Source organism: Rhamphochromis longiceps, linkage group LG7 (genome assembly GCF_057381845.1).
Source record: "Rhamphochromis longiceps isolate RC_006_pf linkage group LG7, R_longiceps_female_GT1.1, whole genome shotgun sequence".
NCBI classification, from domain to species: domain Eukaryota; kingdom Metazoa; phylum Chordata; class Actinopteri; order Cichliformes; family Cichlidae; genus Rhamphochromis; species Rhamphochromis longiceps.
In genome coordinates, this window is record NC_140563.1 from 31,380,629 (window position 1) to 31,404,015 (window position 23,387).

A 23,387-nucleotide genomic window follows, 5' to 3' on the forward strand; every position below is an offset into this window, starting at 1 on the left:
TGTGTGTTTTCCTCTCTAAATCTCATCCCTTCTAGTAGTTAAAAGTGGTGTACGTGCTGGAGTAAAAAGACAGCTGTTAAAAGTGTTAAAAGCAACTGAAAAATAAAATCACAGTTATTTCGTCTTGTATATATGTGTCTTTAATATCCGAAAATTACTACAAACGTATGACTTTAAAGTGAAAATTTAGGACTTTTTCTTTATAACCTCTGTAAGTTACATTTTTTTCCTCTTAAATGTACACCGTTATGATGAGAAAGTAATATTTGTATAATCAATATTTTACAATATTTAAAAATATATATATTTTAAAAATATATAGATAGATAGATAGATAGATAGATAGATAGAGAGAGAGAGAGAGAGAGAGAGAGAGAGAGAGAATGCGAGAGAGAGGGAGAACACTTGAAGGAAAAACAGGAAATAAAAACGAAAGCATGAAAACAAATAATTAAAAACATTTAAAATGTAAAATATGTATGCATTTTAATAACCACAAAACCTATTAAGCAAACGCATACGCAGGGGGTCACGCGGTTACCGTGGTAACACGCTAAGCAACGCAGAGCTAATACCATAGCAACGCGTAAACAATAAGCTCCGAGGCGAAGGGGAGAAAATGTCAGACACAAGACGAGGAGCGGAGGAAGTGGAGGAGAGGAGCAGTGCTGAGGAGGACGAAGAGGAGGAGAAGTCTGAGGAGGCTCTCTCCTCCTCAGCAGCTCCCAAGAGAAATTCTGAACCGCCACAAGCGCAAACTCTGTCTAACATCCCCGAGGCGGTGGACGACTTCCTGAGGAACTTCTTGCGCAGAGCCGGCCTGACGCGGACTCTGAGCCGCTTCGAGGTGGAGTGGTACGGCTCGGCGCTCAGGCGCCTCACAGACACCCTGAACACCGTAGCCACGGCGGCCCCGGGGGTCTACTTCATCCCCGATGCTCTCACACACCGACGCCTCCTCCAGAGCGAGCTGGAGGCGGTGCGCGCAGAGACGGAGCTGCTCAGGGAGGAGGTGCTGGGTGCAGGAGCGAGCCTAGTGAGGATACAGAGGGAGCGGGACTTTCACCGGCTGCAGCACCGGCGAGTCTCCGAGGACAAAAGGAGGCTCACAGAGGACTTCAAACAACTGAAGAAACATCTGCAGTCGTACGACCCCGTGCTCAGGCAGCTGGAGGAGAAATACCAAACAGCTGTCAGGCAGAAGATGCTCCTCAGCTTCCACAGAGAGAGACTGCAAAGCACCACAGACCCTACACCAGCGCAGGTGAAGGAGGAGAGGAGGAAGGAGAAACCACCAGCAAAGACCACTGCACGCCTGAAGGACTCGGAGTTCCCCCCCTGCAGTGGGCTCCCAAGGACCTACCTGGAACAAATGAACTCTCACAAAAGCTTTGCATCTTTCAGCCTCGCATGCTCTATAAGAGCGCATCAGCAGCCAATCAGCTGCATCGACCTGCATCCAAGAAAACTGATCCTTGTCTCGGCCAGTGATGACAGCACCTGGAGATTGTGGGTTCTCCCAGAAGAAAGAGAAAAGGTGAGAGGAGGTGAAAGCTCTAAGAGGAGGTGGGGAGGTGACATGTGAGGGTCACTCTGATTGGATGATGCACTGACGTGTGATGTCCCCTACTGTGTTGCCAGGTGGGTGAGATGCTGCTGACTGGTGAGGGTCACTCTGATTGGCTGTCCGGTTGTAGCTTTCACCCTGATGGATCAAAATTAGCGACAACCAGCGGAGACATGACAGTAAGTTGGTCCTGATGACAACACAGAATAAACCCACCTCATTGGTTACAGATGTGTACTTCTTCCTGCAGGTGCGGCTCTGGGACTTCTCTCGTGGCTGCTGTGTACTGATGCTCTCTGGCCATGCCCAGCCCACCTGGGCATGCTCCTTTCACTCATGTGGTCACTTCCTGGCCTCCTGCTCTGCTGACAGAACCGCCAAGCTGTGGGACCTGAACAGCCAGCGCTGTCGCCTCACACTGCGCCAACACACCGCCTCCGTCAACAGCGTCTGCTTCCTACCTTCCTCCAACCTCCTCCTCACCTGTTCCGCTGACAAAACCATCGCCCTGTGGGATGCCAGGCTAGGTGTCTGCACCACCACCTTTCTTGGACATTATCACCCCTGCAACCATGCTGCCTTCAGCTCAGCGACCAGCATGGTGGCCTCCTGTGACTCTTCTGGCATCGTCAACACGTGGGACATGAGAAAACCCACATCGCCGATGGCCGCTGGAGATACCGGGCCGCTTAGTGCCAACCAAGTGGCGTTTAACCACTCAGGGAAGATGCTGGCGGTTGCCAGCAGCGACGGTTTGGTGAAACTGGTGGAGGTAGACTCTGGCAGTGTGAGCAGCTTGGAGGGCCACAGGGACAGTGTGCAGAGTGTGACCTTTGACCACAAGGGGGAGACTGTGATCTCGGCAGGGAGTGATGGGAGGGTTAACATCTGGTCGTAACATAAGATTTCTGATTGAGTAGTGATCGATATCTGAGATTGACGTGAACTTTTAGTTGTATTAATCAAAGAAGTGACACCATGGAGGTTGTAAACCAAAACATGTTTAATGAGAGCTGTGCAAAGACAAGCAGCTAGAAGCACACATTAAACATTTAACATCAAGTGTCTTCTTCACCCCGAGGTGAATAAAAATACTTCCTGCATCAGAGGGTTAAAGTTCCTCTGTGCCAGTATGAGTCCTGTCATCCTGAGGATGGAGGAAACACCATCTGGTTTCATGTCTTTGATGTTTGAAAAGTGAAACTGATGCAGTACTATGAACCTGCATTCTTTCTAATGACCTAGCAGGGGGCAACTCCTCTGATCAATAAATAAAGTCTGATTGTTAGTCCATGGGAAAATTGCATTACTCCTGCTCTGACCTTTGCGTCTTTCCTGATGGTTTCATCCTTTAGTTGAAAAATGATAATTTTCTAAATGATCGTCCCCTAGTTTTACTGTCAGATTCAAATGTGCTGATCTTTTTTTTTTTTTTTGTATTATGTACATTTTTTGTCTGTTATGGCTGTATTGAGTATGCATGTGAGGACGGATGACTCACAGCTGCAGAACAAATCTACTTATGGTAACCTGAACCTGAAGATGTATGAAGAACAACTCTGAGTGAAATGGTCTTTATCTGACTTACAAATACAATCAATTGAATGTTATCAGAGTATCATTTAGCATGTATATATATATAGAGAGAGTAAGTCTCATGGTCTCATGTGACAGTCTTCATTTATGCTTTTTTCCCAGCTCTTCTTCTGTCTGCTAACAGTTTTTGGGTTTCCATTTGGGTGGAGCTACAAATTGGCATCCTTTTTAAAAAAAAAAAGCCATATCTGACAATTGTAATTTTTATTCAGTTACGACACACATTTACCGTGTCACAAACTTTTTCCTCCCTCTGCAAAAAAAACCCAACAAAAAAACAACTCAAGCAAAAGAGACAAAAAACATTTCTTCAAATCTTTCTGCTTCTTTTTTTGTTAGTTTCTATGATATTCGACAAAATCAGCAAAGGTTGTTAATTTTGGTGACTTTTAACGTTCCCTGATAAAAAATGCTGTGCAGTCCCAGATAAAGATAGACATCTGAACACCCTGGTCCCCCCAACCCATGGCTCAATACTTCAATTTTCAATCCACGAGTCTTGAGTCTTCAGAAAATCGGACTGGATTGTCACAGTAGTACACGTTGTGCTTCCACGTGTACATCTTTTCTACAGCAAAAGCAATTTATTGTAGTTTTACCTGCAAGGAACTGAAAAGCTATCACTGACAACAGCACTGATGATCTTTCTTCCCTCTGGCTGAACACTGCCCGGTAACCTCTTCATTTTCAACAGGAATGAGTGTGTGTAAATCTTTATGGCACCAACAGTCTGTCTACAAACAGAATGAAACCCATCAATACAAAACGGTCTGTGCACCAACAAGCATCAAGCCCATCCATCCATACTGTTGCATTCACAAACCCCTGAGACACATTCAAAATATAAAAGATGTGGCATGTTTTTCTCGTCTCGGAGTCTGTCCTTCACGTTTTCTTCTCTTCTTTTAAATTATCGCTGTGTTCTGACTCTTCCTCAGAGTCTGAGAAAGAGAACAGTCCAGGAAACTTCCTGACTCTAAAGGTTTAGGGTATAGTTTAAACTGAGTTGTATTAGTGTTTAAAAAATTGCACTTTCTTATAAAAAAAATACACAAACACAGTGCAGATACTATTGAGGCTTTTGGCACAGCGAGCTTCCTTTGAATGTTCAGTTTCTGGAGGGTTCCTGCTGAGAACAGACCAGTCTGTCGACAGATGAGGACGAGTAGCGCCCCTCGTCGTCGTCCTTCTCTTCCTCTGTCACTCTGTGTTTCTGTCTGGGTTCTTCCACCAGCATCTTCAGGCGGTTCAGATGATGCAGAGCTCTGAGGAGGAAAAACATGCATGCTTTACTCACCCTAAACTGGAGTCAAACTGATGTACATACTGTGGTGGTGGATGAAGATGCGTTTAATGTCACCCAAGTTTTTGAAATCTTGTTTTTGAACTATTGGGCTTAGAAGAAGAGGGTGAGGATGAGGAAGAGGAGACCCTATGGGAATGAAAGTGCAGGTGTGTTCTCCATGGATGAGGACTCTGTTTCTCGGGACTGTGAGCCACCACCACCTCAGCTTTCTGAATGCCAACATGAGAACTGAGGGCTCTGAAGGACACCGGATGACTTGTCAGTCACTAACTTACATCCTGTTTTATGATCCTTCTTTTACTTCAAATGTAATAATCACTAGGGCTGTTCGATATAACGATATATATCGGGTGACGATATAAAAACGTCTATCGTTTCATATTGCGGAAAAATATAATGTTTACGGCAATATTTTTTCATCGTTTTGATGGTCATTGTAGTGGTTATATTAATTTGTTAAAGTTCTCTCTTTCCCTTATATTTAATATAACCACACTACGGACGGACAAGCGACTGTTTTTACACGTTGTCGTTAGCAACCACGACGGTAAAACAATGGCGTGGCTCCGCCATCCGCTTGTTTGTTTTGCATATTAACCTTTCCACAATAAAGCTCAAGATCCTGTTGAGACTTTTCAAAATAAACTAAATCCCGTGAAAGAGTATGGAGTGTTTACAGATGAGAAGCAAAAAAGAGCCGCCAGGTGCTAAAAAATAAACCTTAGACTCAAACGTTAGAACAGGCTTTTCCCCGCAGCACGCCGTGTAATAAATACTCACAAAGAAAACGCGGCCGTTACAACTTATGTCTAAAAATGTATAAATTCATGCATCGGCTAAAAGTCATAACTCCAGGTACATGACGCCCAGCTGAAAACACTTCATGCAAGTCGAGCTGCCCGAGATTCACAGAATTTACAGAAAATGTTACATTTTTGTGATTTATATCGTTATCGGAATGATAGATGTCTTATATCGGGATATGAGATTTTGGTCATATCACACAGCCCTAATAATCACATTTGACTCAGTAAGACTTTAAACTAGCAACAGAGACCATAAACTCATCGTGAAAGTGTTTACTAATGCTGGGCAGACACGGTGCGATTTTTGGCTCATTTTGAGCCGATTTTTCAGTCGTGCAACCGTTTTGGGGATCGGCCCGAGTTTCGCCTTCATCGTGTGTCGTGCATCGCGTAGTATACGTGGGGTAACAGAAGCGATTAACACCTCACGACCAGCTCCCAAATAATCAATCGCTTGGTCGTAAGAAAATCAAACCTGTTTGAAATCCTGTCGGCCGTCGTGAGGGTGTCACCGCAGCCTCTCACACTGCGCACGCACAAACACAGAAATGAAAGTGAAAAGACGGAGTAGCACAGCAGTGCAGCGTGTGATCTGGACACAAGCGATGGAGGCACAACTTGTAGAACTTTGGAAAGCTCATCCGAGCCTTTTCGATGTGGCCTCACAAAATTATCACGACCACAACAACCGTGAAAATAATTGGATGGACATTGCTGATCAATCCCAGCTGCCTTATCAATGTTTTTCATTAGCAATTTAGCAAAGTTGACGGTGGTGGTGTGCGTGTCTGTGTGAGTGAAAGACAGAGAGGGAGAGTGAGCGACAGATTTTCTGTTATAACCTTCATATTATGGACGCACAGTGTAAGCACTCAGGTCGCATCAGAGCATAGAGCATAGAGACCCTGCAACGTGACCTACGAACTTCTAACCCCTGCGAGTCAGTCGTGCAGTTTGAGCAGGAGCTGAATAACGCAAAATCCCACAGTGTTTGCCCAGCTTAAGGTAACAGGTCAAGTAAGATGTTGGGTCACTTTCTCATAGACTTCTACAGACTCTGACTTGTTTCAACAGCCATAGATGTTGCCCCCTGCTGACCATCGGAAAAACGCAGGATTCACACCCAGAAGCTGACTGTCTTTTATCTAAAATCTGAAAGTAGAACAAAAGGACTTATCTTGGAGTTTTCAAAAATACATTAATTTATTATTATTATTATTATCATCATCATCATCATCATCATCATCATCATCATCAGTAGTAGTAGTATTGCTTTGCATCACCAGTGGTTATTCGGCCCATACTCACTATGAGTTACTAAATGTCACTGAGTTTCTAGTTGCTGGCTGCCACATCATTGCTAGTTGTTTCCTGTGTGGACCCCCCTTTGCCTTACAAGACAGGATGGCATTTGATTTCTTGACATAGTTTCTAGTGACGTTTTGAGTAAAATAATGCTTTTAATTTTTGCCTGAAGCAAAAGTGGTGTCTTTGATGCAGTTGTCTTTAAACTGTAAGCACAGGTTATCAGTCCAGTCTCCACATTCTTTCTAAAGGGATAAATAACTTGATCGGAGTCAGTTACCTCTCTAGTGATGGTCTACCAGGAAAACTCTGAAGCTCTTGCAGCTCCTGCAGCTCTGCGTTACCAACAGACCACTGCAACACAAACAGACTCTTAATAATTTAAATCTTGTTTCCTTAAACGTTAAACTCAGACACAGATTAGCATTTTATTATCCACTTTTTCTAAAGATCTGTATCAAGCCAGCCTGGCTCCTTGTACCTGTGTTGCTGATGTCAGCAGCCACTCTGAGAGAGTCAGAGCTGCTGGTGGCTGCTGTTGTCGCTGAAGCTCCGCCTCCACAGCCTGCAGTCTGAACAGCATCTGTTTCAGAGCCTCCACCGGACCAGGCTGCTTCCAGATGCTGTTTTCATGACTCAAATCCTGGGAGAGCACAAACAAAAGGGGGATATTACAAACAACACTAGCTTCAGAAACAACTGTTTTGCCAGTAGATGTAGAGAAGGCCTTCAACTGAGTTGACTAGCACTCATTTGTTCAGCCTTAGGAAAAAAAACCCTGACAACTGGGCTGATCTGGTTTGTAAAAACCCAATAGGCTATCACAAACATTCTGCAACACATGTATGATCACACCAGCGAATCAACTGAATAACAGTGGGACACAATGAGCACAAGCTAATACTGTATACAGATTATGTGATACTTGTTTATTACAAAATTACACAAGTTAGCTCAAGTTATTACAATAAAACCGAAGCAATCAACACAACTACTTTTTACATGAGAAGGGCCACAACTTTTGAAATATTACAGTTTCATTTGGTAGAAAAAAATCACATATTTAGAGACACAAATTGTGCCAATGATGGAATATGAATAAGTTCTCATAGTTATGTGACGAAAAATATTTACAACCCATCCAAAACAGAAATTCAGAATTTACTTTATAAGACCCCCAGTGCTAAACGTATATTTAATAGGTAAATTATTGTGTTTAAAAAGAAAAAACTAATATTGCCTAAAAAGCCTTTAAATTCAACCAGTCTAATGTGAATACAAAGAAAAACTACTGTAGTGAGTCAAACAGGCTCACTGCAGTAGGAGGCCTTGTCCACTGACCTGAAAGGTTAATGTGTTTCACATCTGGGCATCACTCAGGAGACGAGAATAAATGAAAATCACACAATTAGCTGACATTGTAGAACATGACAGTAAACCTACCTCTGCTCCCCTGTCAGTCAGCTCCTCTGTGCAGCCTCCTGTTGCTGAGTCTCTGCAGGGTTAAAATGCCACCACATATATGAGTCTGCGTGGAGTTGCAGCAGATCATAACACACCAGAAGTGTAAATGAGTCTTACTCACAGAGGACAGTGTGAGGGAGAATGGTGCAGCAGCTCCTCAGTTTTCACAGGACTCACTGACAACAACAGAAACAAAGAACTGATCGGATACCTGCTTCATTTCCAGCTTGTTGGTAATAAGTCTGCTTAAACAGTCACAACGAGAACCAGACACAGCTGTGCTTTAAAAAACAACAACAACAAAAACTTTGGTATAAGTGTTATTCAGTGTAAAAGACTTCCTGCTCCTTTGAATGAATCCCGGTTTTACCTGGATCTGCAGGACTCTCTGCTTGTCCAGAACTCCGAGACAGAGAGTTTAACACCTGGTCCGCCTTCTGGATCAGAGACTCGATCCTGTTGTCTGACAGGTGGGAACACACATCAGAAACAAGTTTAGCGAAGAACAAAAACAACAACAAAAAAGAGAAAAGTTTAAAAGAGTGAAAGGTTGTCATAGGAGGTGTGGTTGAAAGGGGAAAAATAAGAAAATAAGACTATATGAATTGAATTTGGCCAGTCTCATGTTCAAGAGGATCTTCTCTTGTACCTCTTGACCACGTTCTGTACAGCTGCTAGTTTTAGATCTCTGTTTAGTCCCAAGTTCCAGAATTGAGTCAGTCCCCAACAGTTCTCTGACCTGAACATCTGAACCCTGTTTGTGCTGCTGGAGCCTTTTGGAGCATCTAATATGGCTGCTGTGCAGTTAATTGTATGAACAGATTGTCTAAGAACACTGGGGTCTAGTGAAGGTGAGTGAAGAATTGAATTTGGGTGTTACTTGGCACTAATTAGCAGCCATCTCCGTCAGTGTGTGTGATGCACTCATACACTGATATCTGAAATGTGGTGACTTCAGGCTCTAAAGACAATATGTTGGCATCTGAAGCAATAACACCTTCAGAATACAGAATCCAAACCCAGTTAGTGATGTCATTGTGATTATGGCCTTCCGTGATATGCAATCAATGAGTAAAGAATGACTAAACAATATTCAACAGTGCAATAATCCAATGTAATGTATTTTTTTCGTCGACTCTAGGATTAGTTTGTTTTTCAGAGCTGAGTATTGTCTGTTATTAGTCCATCTATCCATCAGCCCAAGCAAAGAAGCCCAGTCATTTTAACTCTTTGCTTTACATGATTTTAAACTTTTTAATGACCTGCAGGAACCCTGATTTGCCTCTGTGATGGTCACTGGGTCTCTTTTGTGCGTCAAAGCAGTAAACCTTTAACTGTACTTTAACTTTAATTTATATTTTCTGAAAGTCACACGAATAGAGATCGGAAAGTTATGTTTGTGGTGATTTACAGAGAACAATTCCGGACCTATTTTGTTTACACCTCGAATTTTTAACATTACATACTCAAAGACTTGTGTTTTTACCTTGGTACATGTTCATCACAACGTCTGAGCTCTTCCTCTCTGTAGTGAGCAAAGAAATCTGTTCAGCAAACTGAAGCCTCAGGTCTCTGAGCGCCTGCTGGCTGCCAACCTAAGCACACACAGAGAAAACCTATTACTTCATCAACTGACCGATGAAGCTCTTTTTCTGCCTTTGGGACACACATGTGACAGAATGTGGTTTATTTAGAGCACTTGACCACATCATAAGGCGTTCTTTAACACACAAAGAGTCCAGAGGAAAGCACAGTTCCACAGAAGCTCTACAGTCTTCATGAACAACGAGAGCAGCAGGACCATACAACTGACAGTTGCGCTGCAGCTGCTTCTCTTACCTCTGCAGGTGTCTGGTCAGGATCTTCATCTTTCTCCAGGTCTGCTACCCAGGATGGAGCTCTGGTTCTGGGAGATCCAGGTGGGAGAACGTCTGGAAAAAACAAATATGACCCTTTCAAATAAACAGAAAATAGTCATAGTTTAATGGTGAAATTACTTCCCTGGGATAGACTCCACCCACCCAGTCCAATATCAAATTCAACATTTCCCCTCACTAGATCAGTTTTAAAAGCTCATATTTATGACTCTACACACTGATGGGCTGCTTAATATAAAATAATAAAGAATAACCTATTAATAGATTTATCTTTAACATTAATAATCACAATCTGTTAAATGATGATGAAATACTATGACATCTTGGAAGGTTTGTGCATATGTAGTCGAGGAAGCTACCGTGGTCGTCCCACAGATCTGACTGTGCAGGCGGCTCGCTGAGGTCACACCCCTGGAGCCATGCTGGGTACTTCAGGTCGGGCACACTGGTGATTCCCGAACAGTCCAAGTCAGCCTTGTTACTGGTGAACCAGTGAGGGAGGTGGAGCGACGAGGATACCGGGGCCTGCTCTGATCTCTGAAAAGGGGAAGCAACTGTGTTTATGACACTGCTACAGTCTCAGAATAATCCAGAAAAGACAGTGAGGGTCACCTTAAAACTGCTGATGTGAGCACCTGGTTTAAAAGTGGCGGCCCTCGGCCTGTCTCTGCACCTAGGGAGGAGGGGAAAGTAATAACCTGTAACTCAGATCGACCAGGAAATATGCCTGGTCGATCTGAACGAGAAAGGAAGCAGTTCAAACCTGGAGCTCCTGGACGTCGTCGGTGGAAGAGAGTGATGGTGGAGGAGTCTACAGGTAGATGAGGGGCAGGTCTGGGAGGCTGCAGGCCAGGACAGGAGGTCTGGACCAGCAGAGGAGAGGAGTGAGGCAAAAGTCATCACTTCTGTTATTACTGAATCATCTATGGATTATTTAATGTTGATTATAGAGTCTGAGCTGCAGAAGTTATGCGTTTAAAGGCAGATGCCAGGATGTTTTTAGGTAAAAGTGGTGGATTTAATGACATGAATGAAGACTACATTGTAGATGTTTTTAATGAACTGGTATAAGAGCAGATTCTTGATTGTCACATTTAAAAACTTCAGACTGAGAAAAATGGTGAGGGATGCATTTACTTCCAGCTCCACATTTTCAGTCTTGGACTCTACGAAATCACAGATCCCTACTCTTACTGACATCATACAGATCAAAGAAAACTAAAAAATGTACAAACACGTGTTTAAGAGTTTAAAGGTTGAGTATGAAATGTGTAAAAACCTTGGATGAAGGCGGTGGTGTGGGTGATGGGCATCGAGCCGTCGAAAGGGACGGACAGCAGTTCATCTGTTGTCATGGAGTGTCTGTCCCAGTTAACGCGGTGATGGAGGGGGCTCACGGGGAGGTTCAGGAAGTCTAGCTCTCTCTCGGTCAAACGCTCCCTAAGAACTGAAACAAAAAGAGAAAAATGCAATGTAGATGAATCACTCAGATAACATAAAACCACAGAAGACATAAAAAGCACCAAGATATATCAACGTTATAAGATACCTGACCCTCAGCAGGACCTACCATCTTTGTTTCTGAGCGTGCCCACTCTGTGCCTGCACGGAGTGGAGGGTAGGTTCTGTGGCAGAACCAGCTTTCCAGTCAACGACGAGTCGCGGTTCTGACGACTCCTCTCAAAGTCTTTGATGTAAGCGTCCAGAGCCGCCGAAGCCGAGTCATACTCCTGCAATCAGACAGTAGTGTAGGCTTCCTGTTTTAAAATCCTCATCACTAAAGTTTTTGATAAGAAAAGAACAACAAATTTCAGACTTTTTAAAAATGTTTTCCCTCTCACATAAATGTTTGAGTTATCTCTCATACACCTCTCACACACTTCCTCATGAACTTCACATGAATTTACTCTTTTCTTTTAAAACAAATTCACATATTTTTTTCTGAATTTACCAGTTTTTCCTCAATGTTTTACTGGAAAATGAAACAATTTTAAACTCTGTCACAATCAAAAAGAGAACATCATCATTTGTCAGGAGAGAAGCTCTCCTGATAACACCCAGAACAGAACCCAGAAACAGATAAAATAACAAAGGGAGATTTCTTCATTCTGTCCATTCCTGCTGTGGAAAGTAATCCCACCCACTCTGTCTTTGTATCTGAAGCTGGTGTCGTGTTGAGGAGGCAGCAGGCTGCTCCTCAGGTAACCTGAACTGGATAGTAGGGAGGTCACCGTGGACTCTGGTGACAGAGAGTGGCCCAATGGACCGCTGTACTCCATGCTGTCAAAAAACAAGAAGAGTACATTTTAAATCGCTAAACGTCGAGGGAATAATGGTTAAAATGTTTACAGAGGTGTTAAAACTGTTATCAGCATTTGTTTATTCACAGCTGACATGCCCAATCAGAGCCATGCCAGCTGTGATTTAAACCTTCCACAAGTAGGCGTGGAGCTACCTGTGCAAAAGCAGCTGTTTGAGACGTTAGAAAGCTAACCACCTTGCGGAGTATGTGTCAGGTTGTTGTCAGTGATAGCTTTGCCGGTTTTCGCTTTAAACGGGACAGTAAAGGGCTTTCTTTAGACTGCGTTTGTTTGCTAGCTTGCCTTTAGCCGAGCTCTGAGCTATGCAGCAAAAAACCCCAAAAACATCGAACAAAAAATAAACTAAACAGACCGTTACATGGCAGATTTAAACCCCATACGTACAGCAACAGTTTAGTGTTTATACAGAGTTTATAACGTGCTACACAAATGTTTCTGGCTCAACGTACTCACAAATGTCGCAAAAGTTTTCTCACTGATGTTAAAGTTCAACTTAGCAGCGCTGCTAGGGTGTTAACGGAAATCTTAACCAGGCACTTCCTCAAACTTCCTGAATCTTTATCAAATAAAACAAATATAAAACACTCATACTTCTACTCCGAAATGCCTCCTTTTCACTGTACTCCGTGCCCAACCCTTTTGCGTACACTGACGCTTGCAAATTCAAAGGATCCCGGGTAAAGCTAGCTCACAGTTAGCCGGAGCCACTTCCGGTACCCGGCAGACGCTGCCACCAAACTCCGTTAAAAGAATCTGGTCATTAATAATAATCATAGTATCGGTAAACACATGCTTCATATATAAGTACGGTTTACACAGTTAAGGTGTGTTATGATCTTAAGAAAGTTTCGGTGTCTGTTACAGACAGATTAATATGTTTAACTACCGCCATCAGTGGCTTATCGTGATGCAGAAACATGGTATACATGAGTGAAAGAGCAAATAAAGTTTACATTATATTAGAACGCATAATCGTTTGTGTGTGTAAGATATGCCGAATTTAAAGATGAACTCCGTTGAGTTATGAAAACAAGTCCACGTGAATGCCCCCAAAAAAGAGAGAAAAATTGTCTTGTTTTATTTCTAAAATTCAATTGTAAGCAATTATTGCACTGACGACAGTATAATGATTTGGTGTCACCGGAATTATTATTATTCCCCTTCTTCCGTCTCTGAGTGCGCCACGGTGTCTGAGGAGGTGTTAGTGAGAGCAGGGAAAGGAGAGGAGACACTGTTGAGACTGGAAAAACAGCGGTCAAGACTCCCACACAGAGCTGAAATGTGTGTGTGTGTGTGTGTGTGTGGGGGGGGGGGATTATATACAGTTTAATGTTGGGATTAAATTATTAAATTGAGATAATTGTGATAATCTACCCACCACCACCCACCCACACACACACACACAAGAGTTGAAAAGACAATATTAACACGACACAACAAGAGTAATAAAAATAATAATAAACTAATAAAGCTTTCGAATATCACTGGTAGCAGGACTTAATTCCTTCAGATAACTTATTAATGTGTTGTTAATTTACTGGACTAATTAAAGTACATCTAGCATATAACCATTTTAAAAACATCATGCTCATTTTTTGTTTAAAAAAACCATTTTGTTGAAATTCACCAATTTATTTATTTATTTATTTGTGTATTTATTTCGGGGGGCACCATTAATTTATACTAAAAGGCTGCATATTTAACACCCTGTTTGTTCTGTCCTGTGATAACTTCATAAGCAGAAGGGCACGTCTTCCTTTTCATCACTATTGGTTTAGTTACATTGTAAAAAACCGTTTTTACAAAAAAATCCGCTTTCACTTCTTTCTCAGAGAGAACTGTAGGTTAGCCATGTTGGGACGACCAAGTATTTTTCCGGGGTTCCTGTCTCTGCTGCAGGCCCCTTTAACCCAGAGTTTGTGACGTCAGTGAGCCAGGAGGTGTGGGGATGTTGAATAACACAGAAAGAGGGATCACTCCCCCTGAAACTGCAGGCACCAGAAAGCACCAGCATAACATGTCGACACAAACTTATCGCATAGACGAAAATATAAGGCCATCTGGGAAATTAAAAAACAAACAAAAAAACAACACGACAAAAAACAAGTGTAAGCAGAGGTATTTTCCTCTTAAAAGGAGTTCTTCCTCCCTAATTGTTGCCAAATACCACTCATCAGAAATCATCTGATTATTGTGTTCTGGCACCAATCGGGGTTGGTGTCAAAAGACGTGGATAGGGTAGATAACCAACTTTTTTGCCTCTTAGTGGACCAACCAGAGGACAGAAAAAAAGAGGACAGAGGACACAGAGTAGAGAACGGAGCGATAGGATGGGATAACTGTAAAGTCTGAAAAGCACAGAGTGTGTTTGCAGTGACACTTTTCATAGTTTTTAACACTCACTGCATGCCTGCCCCTCTCTCTGCTCGACCATGAAACAGTTCCAGATGTCTGTGATTCATTTTTGGGGAGTGAATGTCTATAGTCTAAAATGTGGAATCAAAAATCAGTGGCTACCTCCATCTTTAATATGCAGTCTATTGTACTCCCATAGTGCCATGGTCGATTAAGTTGATCAGACCTTGCAAATATTGGGTTATATGTTTCCATGACGAATTCAGTTCATGGTTGTTTATTTATTTATCTATTTTTGCAAAAAAAAATTATGACTTTCAAATAATATTCAATTTTATTTTGTAAACAATAATTTATTATTATTATTATTATTATTATTATTATTATTATTATTATTATTATTATTATTATTATGCAAACGTTTACAGGTTTATTCATACCTCAGACTATAGATTGATAGAGTCTGTTTCTGAGTGAGTGTTCTGATCTCAAGACGATCTCTGGGGGAGTGTGTCTGTGCGTGTGAGCGTGCGCGTCTGAGTTTAATCGCGGTGTGTGTGTGTGTGTGTGTGTGTGTGTGTGTGTGTGTGTGTGTGATATCTCAGACGTCACAGCCTGCCGTTGGTCCAGTTCAGTTCAGTTCAGTTCAGTTCACTTTAGATCAGATCGGATCCCCGGATGAGCCGTTGCTTCTCTCAGGAGGTAAACTGAAGTAAACCCGGACCTGGAGGCGGTTTAACCCGGAACAGCCCGAACCGGAACACTGTGTTTGTTTCTGTTCGACCCAAAATAAGCAGCATAAACAAGCAGGGCGGAGGGAGTGTGAGAGCCACCGTTAACGTAACGTCCGTGACGTCGCTCCGCTGGTTTTTCACCAGCACGCCGCGCGTCTGGGGGGTCCACGCCGGGATTTACCAAGTGATCGATTAATCCGACAGGAGCCTGAACCGTGGGATCGGTACACGCGCTATGATGGAGAGAAAGAGGACGGACTGTCCCGCTCTGCCGCCCGGTTGGAAGAAAGAAGAAGTGATCAGGAAGTCCGGGCTGAGCGCCGGAAAGAGCGACGTCTACTACTACAGGTAGCCCATCACACTAATCGATCAGTGGTTACACAGCAAACCGATAATCAGTCAGCAGTTCGGCTGTGGTACCAATGCTGACTCTGGACTGTTTGTGAGCTCACCTCTGTTCACACTCAGTGGACCAACCAGAGGCTCGGCTTCAGTCTGAGAAGTTACAATGTAGTGCACAGTAGCAAAGTAGCCAATCAGAATTCATTCTTAATAACAGCATTACAACAATGTAACAATGTCTGTATGACCAGAGTTGTGGCAGCAGGGGGCCAAGAACAGCTGGATGACCGAAGCAAGCCAAACCAAAGTGCTTGAACATTGGTGGGAAGTTCATCCAGATATTGAGATTACAGTGGACACACCTCATACCTCCATAAATGTGCAATAAGAGCAAAAATGAAACCAATAACGAAAACTAAAAGAAACCCTGCAGTTTCTCTAAAGTCCACCTGAGGCAGACTTTCAGAGTAAGTCAATTTCCATAGACTCCAATATTAAAATGTCTGACTTGAACGTGTTCACAGTTTTCGTTTTTAGAACTTACTCATTTGGGTTTTATCAGGGCTTAAATATAGGTTTCAAGGCCTCACGTTTGTCAGCTCATTTGACTCTTTAAATTGAACCTCTCTATTTATTCTTTTGATCCCATTAATGCCAGTAAATGACAAATAAAATGTCTTTTTGTGTGGTTAATTGTAGTGACAGACCATCCACACACACATACACACAAACTCTAGTTTTGACAAGTGACGTTGTAGCTTTTAGTCAGTTAAATAGAAATAGTAAGCATCTGCTATCTAAATCCCAGAATGTTGATTAATTTAGTCTGACTTTATTAACAATACACTTGCATAACCACCATTGCTTAACAATGAATTGTCATGACCGTTAATGGCCCTGAGTACTATTCACAGAGGTGGCCGTTACCTTTTCACATAAGCTGCCTTCTTGACCTCCTTAAGTAAAAAAAGGGGAATGACAATCTTTGAGCCAAAGAGGGAATCTAAGAGGACATCTTTCAGTATTGTTTAGTGCTGTGATTGCAGCCATTCTCCAACTCTCAGTGAGTAGTACTCGTGGTCATTGATTAACTGCTGTGACAATTTGCATATGAATGAGCATGAAACTGATCTGATCTGCTCATTGTTATGCAATGGTGCTGGTTTAGATCGTTATGCAGTTGTACCGTTTTTAAACTGGGGGAAACCTGCAGAATGCTGAGCCTGGAGTCACTTGGAAGAACAAGTTTCTCCCACTGAAAATGTTTGGTTCAAACAGTGTAACCAAGTTAACATTAGCTGGTAAGTTAGCACTCCACTCCTTGACATGTCTAGCTCCAAAAAACCTGAATGGCGGTGGACAAAATTCTAACACTGAATCTGCAAAATATGTCATCCAAAATGGTAAATGGACCTGTTCTTATATAGCACATTTCTACTCTACTTGAGGACCCTCATTTACCCATTCACACCCATACATCTATGCTGTTTTTTATATAAGTGCTTTCTGTCAAACATTTACATTTAGATTGATGGAATTAGTATGCATCATGAATGTTACAACAAAGGTGGACGATATGCCTGGTGCTCAGTAGTTGACTTTCTGTCGGACTCTGGGACCACGGCGTTGCATTTTGTAGCCATTTCCATTGTTGCTGTGTTTTCTGGGGCTTTTTTTATATTACAAATTTCCTTTTTGATTTCAGTGAATGAGACACTCTCCTAACTCATTGAGTGTCGGCACAGACTAGCCAATCGTTGGCCTGCAGTTTGACGACATCACATTTCAGTACCTACTTGGTTCGCCTTGGAACCCCGGCCGAGCAGGTCTATTTGAGTAGAAACTAATGGAAAAGGGGCTATAGTGGTCACCTTTGATATACAGTCGATGTATAAATTGTTTTTGTAACTGTTTCTTTATCAACCTTAAGGAGAGTCTGAATCTGAAAATGTATCATGGTGTCTCGCTTCAGTGCCACTTGTACATCTATTTAACGTCTCCTGACAGCCACATGACTCCCTTATTGACATATGCTGGGTAAAGAACAGCATGTTGCACTGATACCAGCGGGCATCGTGTAAAGCTATTATCTCCAAATGCTGTACAGTAAGATAACCACTCATTCTAGCTGGGTTAGGCCTCTCTCCTGATGTTGTCAGAGGCAAACTACTGTTGGAAATGTCCATAACACTGAGGATCCTGTCCCTGTGCCCAGACAGCCAACCGTCTGCTTCATAAAGCTGGGAAACGTAAAGCTGGGTGTGCCATTTGTGCTGCTGTTGCCTGAGTTAGCTGGAAGAGACTGTGGAAGTTTCACTTCAACTTTCTATAATAGCTTTTTAAATAGCCTTGAAGACAAGCACAGCAGCTGTGACGGAACTGTGTCCTGTTCAAATAATAGACTGCAAGATGAATTTTACTTTCTGTGTTTTGTGTAAAGCACATTTAAACACAGCTTTCATGGACCATAGTGTTGTATGAAGTATGCACATTCATATACACACTCATGTCATTACATGAAAAAGTAAAAATGGACACAGAATACAGAATTATCAAGCACCAGCACCCAGCAGTGAGCTGGGGAGGTCTGGGAGTAAAGGTGGATTCTGACCTGACTTCAAAGCAGAGATGGAGGTCACCTTTTACAGCAGGTAATAACTGATTCCACAAACATGGAGCAGTGCCTGCCAAAGCTCTGTCACCGTTTTGTTTGAGGTGTGACCTTGGGACATGTAAGCGATCTTTACCAGTGGATCTGAAAAATCAGAGGACTTGAATGTAAATGAATGAGGCTGGTGAAGTGGGGCTTTAGAAGAAATCAGTAGGTGATCTCGGGTTTTCCTGGCTCAAAATGGGTCTTTAGGGGTGAGTAGGATCACATACATTTAAAGGCAATGGCTCTGTGTTATCTTACAGAGCACAAATCTCTGCATTTCCCCTGTCACTTAGGCTTCAGTTTTTTTTCCTAATTTGTAATTTCAGTATATTACATTTTGTTTTCGTTTCGTTGTTAGTTTTTCGTTCGCTCTGATTAGTGTAGATTTATTTTGAAGAGGGCGTACATTAAAGGTATTTTCTGTAATTATTCAAATGTAAATATTTCACCACCAGGGGCCAGACCTCAAGAGGCCTGGCTTTTTTCCCATGACGCAAGAGTGCACTCTTTTACCTGGTTAATTAGAAGTTAAAACGAATCCTTGTGCCGTGCGACAGACTGGCGACCTGTCCGGGGTGTGACCTGCCTCTCGCCTTAGGCCCACTGAGATAGGCTCCAGCTCCTCCCGCAATCCCAAATTGACCAAGCAGAAGAGAATAGATGGATGACTCATTGCACCATGTTGTGGTACAAGTTTGTATTGCATCAAAGTACAGTTCAGCCACAGTTCAGCTTGAGTTTATATCTCTTTTAGCACAACACATAAATGAGTGGGACATAAAAGAGTTACCAAAAATGTGTTGCATAAAGTATTTCTATCATGCTTTTTACTACTGCTACTACTACTAGCAGTGCTCTATGACACTGCAAATTTTACTGTCGCTGTATTTACTGTATTGTCAAGTAAACACAGGGCTGTTCTTGCCAATACCAATACTGATAGTGTTACTTTTAAGCTATAAAAGGTATCTGATCACTAAATCACTGTTATTCTGACTTTCCACCGGAATCAGTTACTAAAACAAAACAGAACACACTTTTTAGCTTTTCGTTTGTTTTCAAACTATGTTTTTTGGACATCTGGGATATAAAAGTGTCTGTCTCTAAAGCACTTTGGGTCACCTTCAGTTGTTTTAATGTGCTGTAGGCTATAAATAATAAAGATGTAACAGTCGATAAGAAAAGGTCAGACATTTTTCATACTACATATTCATTTCCTAAATAAAATACTTTATTTGCTGCATACGGAACATAGAGGATAGAAAGCAAGTATCGACCGTATTGGGCTAATATTGATCCAATATCAATACCAGCATATGTATTGATGTTATGAATATTTGGTGGCAGTTTCTTTAAATTCTAGTGATATCCTTTGAGAATTTTTGGATCTTTAGAATGATTTTGAACACAGCTAAAGGTCATGTTAGCTGGAATCATATGGTCACAAAACACACAAATCAGGCATCATTTTGCAAATGCATGTGATTGACATATGAAGGAGGACATGTCCATGCACCCTAATCACAACATCTCTGTGTTGTAGTAAATTATGAAAAAAAAAATCAGTTGAGAGTGAGATGCAGGGTCACTTCTATTTCACTGTTTCTGCACTTTTCTTGCCCCCCGCGCTTCTCTTATCCAGTAATGTGCATTCAGGCAGGAAAACCTCAGCGTCTGTGTCTCTCTGCCTCAGAAATACTCCTGCCTCAGCTCTTCTCCAGAGCAGATTAAAGTTGAGTTTGGAGCGCTGCTTGTTACGTTTTTCCTTTTTGCTCAGCATTCTGCGTCAGATCGCAGAGGAAGTTGCTCCTGGTGCAGCTCTGCGGCATCGTAGCCTTGCCGCAGAGCCGGTGGCTGTTCTTTACTTCCTGTTGATCTGCACAGCTTGGGCCTGTCACTGTAGCAGCTCAGAGACGTCTGAGCTCCGTCACATCCTGAAGGCTCACTTTCAGTTTGGTTTGAAGTGACTCATCACTTCCAGTAAGAAAACCAGTCACAACAGGTCAGTTTACTGGAAGAGCAGCAACGCCCTGCTGAGGCCTCTACCGGTTTCACAAACTCATGTTTATCAGGACCCTTTTTTTACCCTCCACACCCACACGGAATAATTTCAGGCCATAAGGAAACACAGAGTCTTTCAGTTATAGACCGTATAATATTATCCTGACTAACACTAGAGACACTCGGTGAAATGCTGGAAGAAGAGTAAAACTAACTCTTGCTTCTGTTGCTGCTGCCTATGTAGACACTAAAGCTGGTGCACCAGAAACCCAGGGTACGAGATGGTACAGGTATAATCAGAAAAGGTTTATTCCTAGGCAGACGAGGAGACGCCTCCTGTCCCTGTCTCTTCCCTCCACTGGGTTCGTCACGTCCCAGCCCAGCTTACACTGTGCACTGGAGTCTGTCGCTCGATGCCACCACTTTTATCCCATGGCCAGCCAGTCCACAGTGGATTAAACAATGTTTCCCCAATGTTTCACTGGCTCCCAGTGAAATTCCAGATAAAAACAAACTTGTTCTGCTCACCTTCAAGGCCATAATCTTGCTCCTCACATTTCTAATCTGTTAAGCACTACCTCTTCTGGCTGCTCACTTCGATCCTCTTTTTCTATCCAGCTTGCTGTGCCTCCTTTCCGCCTCAGCACCATGGGAAGCAGAGCTTTTAGCTGCTCTGCTCCCAGGCTATGGAACTCTACCCCCAGATATAAGAAACATTGGTTCTCTCCTCCAGTTTAAATCTCAACTCAAAACCCATCAGTTCAAAGCTGCATATTCATACCAACCCACTGTTTGTTCATTTTATCCTGTGCTTTTGTTTTTATTGTTCTTCATTTTGTCATTGTCCTATTATGTGTTCTATTCTATAGTTAAGTGCCCTTGGGTGTCTTGACAGGGTCTTTATAAATAAAATGTATTATTATTATTGTTGTTATTAGAAAACCACTAAAACATGCAATACAAACATTAGAATAAAATCATGCAAATAAAAACTACACTCACAAATAAACACTAAAATCAAAACATTATTATAAATTAATTATAAAAGACAAATACAAATTTCCACTGTGTGACACCTAAATGAATGGGTCTGTGCTGTTACACACTGGACCTCTACACCTTTGATTACCCTGAGGACACACTCACATGCGTATATGAGGTTTGCTGGCATTCATTGATGCACGGCTCTCTTAAAGTCCTCTATTAAAGCATGTAAGTCAGGTTGAGTTCAGGATTCTCCCTGGACCATTGCAGCACCTCTATTTCTTTCTTTTTAGTGATTCAGTTATAGATTAGCTGCTGTTCTAGGGATCATTGCCTGTTGCATGACCCAGTTTGGGGCCAAGCTGTAGCCGCAGGATAGATGGACACATTTGACTCTAGATTCCCTTTGTATAGAGAGGAGTTCATGGTCCACTCAGTGACTGTAAGGTGCCCAAATCCTCAGCACTCCGCCGCTGTGCTGACAGTTGGTCTGAGGTGTTTGTACTGATATGCTGTGTTTGCTTTTCTCCAAATATGGTGTTGTGCGCTATGGCCAACCAGCTCCCCTTTGGTCTCGTCTGGTGGTTTGTTCAGATGCAGCTTTGCAAAGCTTAACTGTGCTGCTGTGTTCTTTTAGAGAGAAGAGCCTTCTCCCCTGGCAACCCATCCCAAACAAGTCCTACTCGTTCTCTTTTTTTCTGATTGTGCTGTTATGAACTTTAACATTTAACATGCTGACTGAGGCCTGCGGAGTCTGAGATGTAGCTCTTGGGTTTTTTTTTGCACTTTCAGTTTGACTTTCAGGTGAATTTGCTGGGATGTCCACTCAATACTGGCGACTGTCTTGAATGTTTTCCACTTGTGAATAAGCTTTCTCACGGTAGAATGAAGGACTTCAGATTGTTTGGAAATGGGATTATAACCAAAGGAACAGGGTTTTTCACTCAGCTACAAACATCGCTTTGCATGATTTACAGCTCATAATAATCCATATTTATGGTACAGCCTCTCATCTCCAAAAGTTGATTCTGTTCATCTGGACGTAGCGTTTTCAGTGGGAGAAACATTTAACCACTCATCCAAGTGACTTCTTCAGTCTCAGCTGACTGCAGGTTTCCCCAATCTTATAAACAGTACATTTGCATAATGACTGAAGAAGTCACTTGGATGAGTGATGAAATGTTTCTCCCACTGAAAACGCTACGTCCAGATGAACAGAATCAGCCTTTTGGAGATTTACTTACCTGGATATGCATCAAGATGTTTACAGCCTCTCAGTTCATGTTCTGTCTGAATTTTTTTTTATCCCTTTAATTCAGCTTTCCTCTCATTGACTCTACCTTACAAACAAACAAACAAACAATAAATAAATACTCCGCAGGTGGGAGGGGAGTTTGTACTCACTTTCTGAGATGACTATATTACGTATATCCCCTCTATTTGACATAATACTGAGCGAAGAGTGGAATAAGGAATAAGTCTTAGCTTCCAGCTCACAGGGATTACCTGTACACACACTGACCCCAGGCCATGTTAGGCACTCATCATTGGTAATGTAGTATAGGTTCTCTTTATGATGTTATAAGTATGACTTTTTAATGATAGCGTCCTTTCCATTTTATCCTCCAGTCCTTCAGGAAAGAAGTTCCGGAGTAAGCCCCAGCTGTCCCGTTACCTTGGAAATACAGTGGATCTGGCATGCTTTGACTTTCGCACGGGCAAGATGATGCCCGGAAAACTGCAGAAAAACAAACAGAGATTCCGACATGACCCGCTGAGCATGGCCAAGGTAACCCAGATGGATCACACCTGTGTGGGAGTGACTGTGTGTGTATTGTGCTTTAACAGATTATCAGATTAACAAAACTCTTCCGGCAACAGGTCGAAAGGTCACAGGGTAACAAGAACTTTGTGCTTGTTTATCCATCGTGTGAATATACCTGAGTCACACAGACTTATTTGCATAGATAAAAACCCAGCAGCTGAACCTCATGTTATTGGAGAGTCAGAGAGAGTGAGAGCGGATTGAGATGATATTCTGTTTGATAGCAGGGTGATTTTATGCACATGTGA

The 23,387-nt window shown here is 42.4% G+C and overlaps 3 protein-coding genes across 8 annotated transcripts in view; 2 read left to right on the top strand and 1 right to left on the bottom strand.

Annotated features, from left to right (window-relative positions):
- Positions 1-46: 46 nt before the first annotated feature.
- spag16 (sperm associated antigen 16) lies at positions 47-3,444 on the top strand. Its single transcript, XM_085413358.1, has 3 exons — positions 47-1,537; positions 1,642-1,746; positions 1,818-3,444. Exons 1-3 carry the CDS (start codon positions 620-622, stop codon positions 2,463-2,465), a joined length of 1,671 nt encoding a protein of 556 aa, XP_085269484.1. The 5' UTR covers positions 47-619; the 3' UTR covers positions 2,466-3,444.
- On the bottom strand, positions 3,392-14,882 carry lg7h18orf54 (linkage group 7 C18orf54 homolog). 5 transcript variants are annotated; one of them, XM_085413359.1, is made up of 15 exons: positions 12,834-14,882; positions 12,066-12,201; positions 11,492-11,651; positions 11,201-11,368; positions 10,685-10,784; positions 10,534-10,594; positions 10,281-10,458; positions 9,884-9,975; positions 9,531-9,639; positions 8,415-8,507; positions 8,166-8,220; positions 8,024-8,075; positions 7,062-7,223; positions 6,861-6,934; positions 3,392-4,428 (listed from the first exon to the last, which is right to left on the bottom strand). In XM_085413359.1, the coding sequence occupies exons 2-15, from the start codon at positions 12,198-12,200 to the stop codon at positions 4,272-4,274; spliced, it is 1,596 nt and encodes a 531-aa protein (XP_085269485.1). In that variant the 5' UTR covers position 12,201; positions 12,834-14,882; the 3' UTR covers positions 3,392-4,271. The 5 variants fall into 5 exon arrangements, with proteins under 5 accessions (XP_085269485.1, XP_085269487.1, XP_085269486.1 ...); XM_085413361.1 differs by having other exon boundaries at positions 12,696-14,882; XM_085413360.1 differs by having other exon boundaries at positions 12,692-14,882.
- A 144-nt stretch (positions 14,883-15,026) lies between these two features.
- mbd2 (methyl-CpG binding domain protein 2) overlaps positions 15,027-23,387 on the top strand; it is a 29,933-nt gene continuing 21,572 nt past the window's right edge. For both annotated transcript variants that reach the window (XM_085413364.1, XM_085413365.1), the window contains exons 1-2: positions 15,027-15,679; positions 22,944-23,103. In XM_085413364.1, coding sequence (XP_085269490.1) covers positions 15,567-15,679; positions 22,944-23,103 — 273 coding nt within the window. In that variant the 5' untranslated portion in view covers positions 15,027-15,566. The remainder of the gene's footprint in view (positions 15,680-22,943; positions 23,104-23,387) is intronic.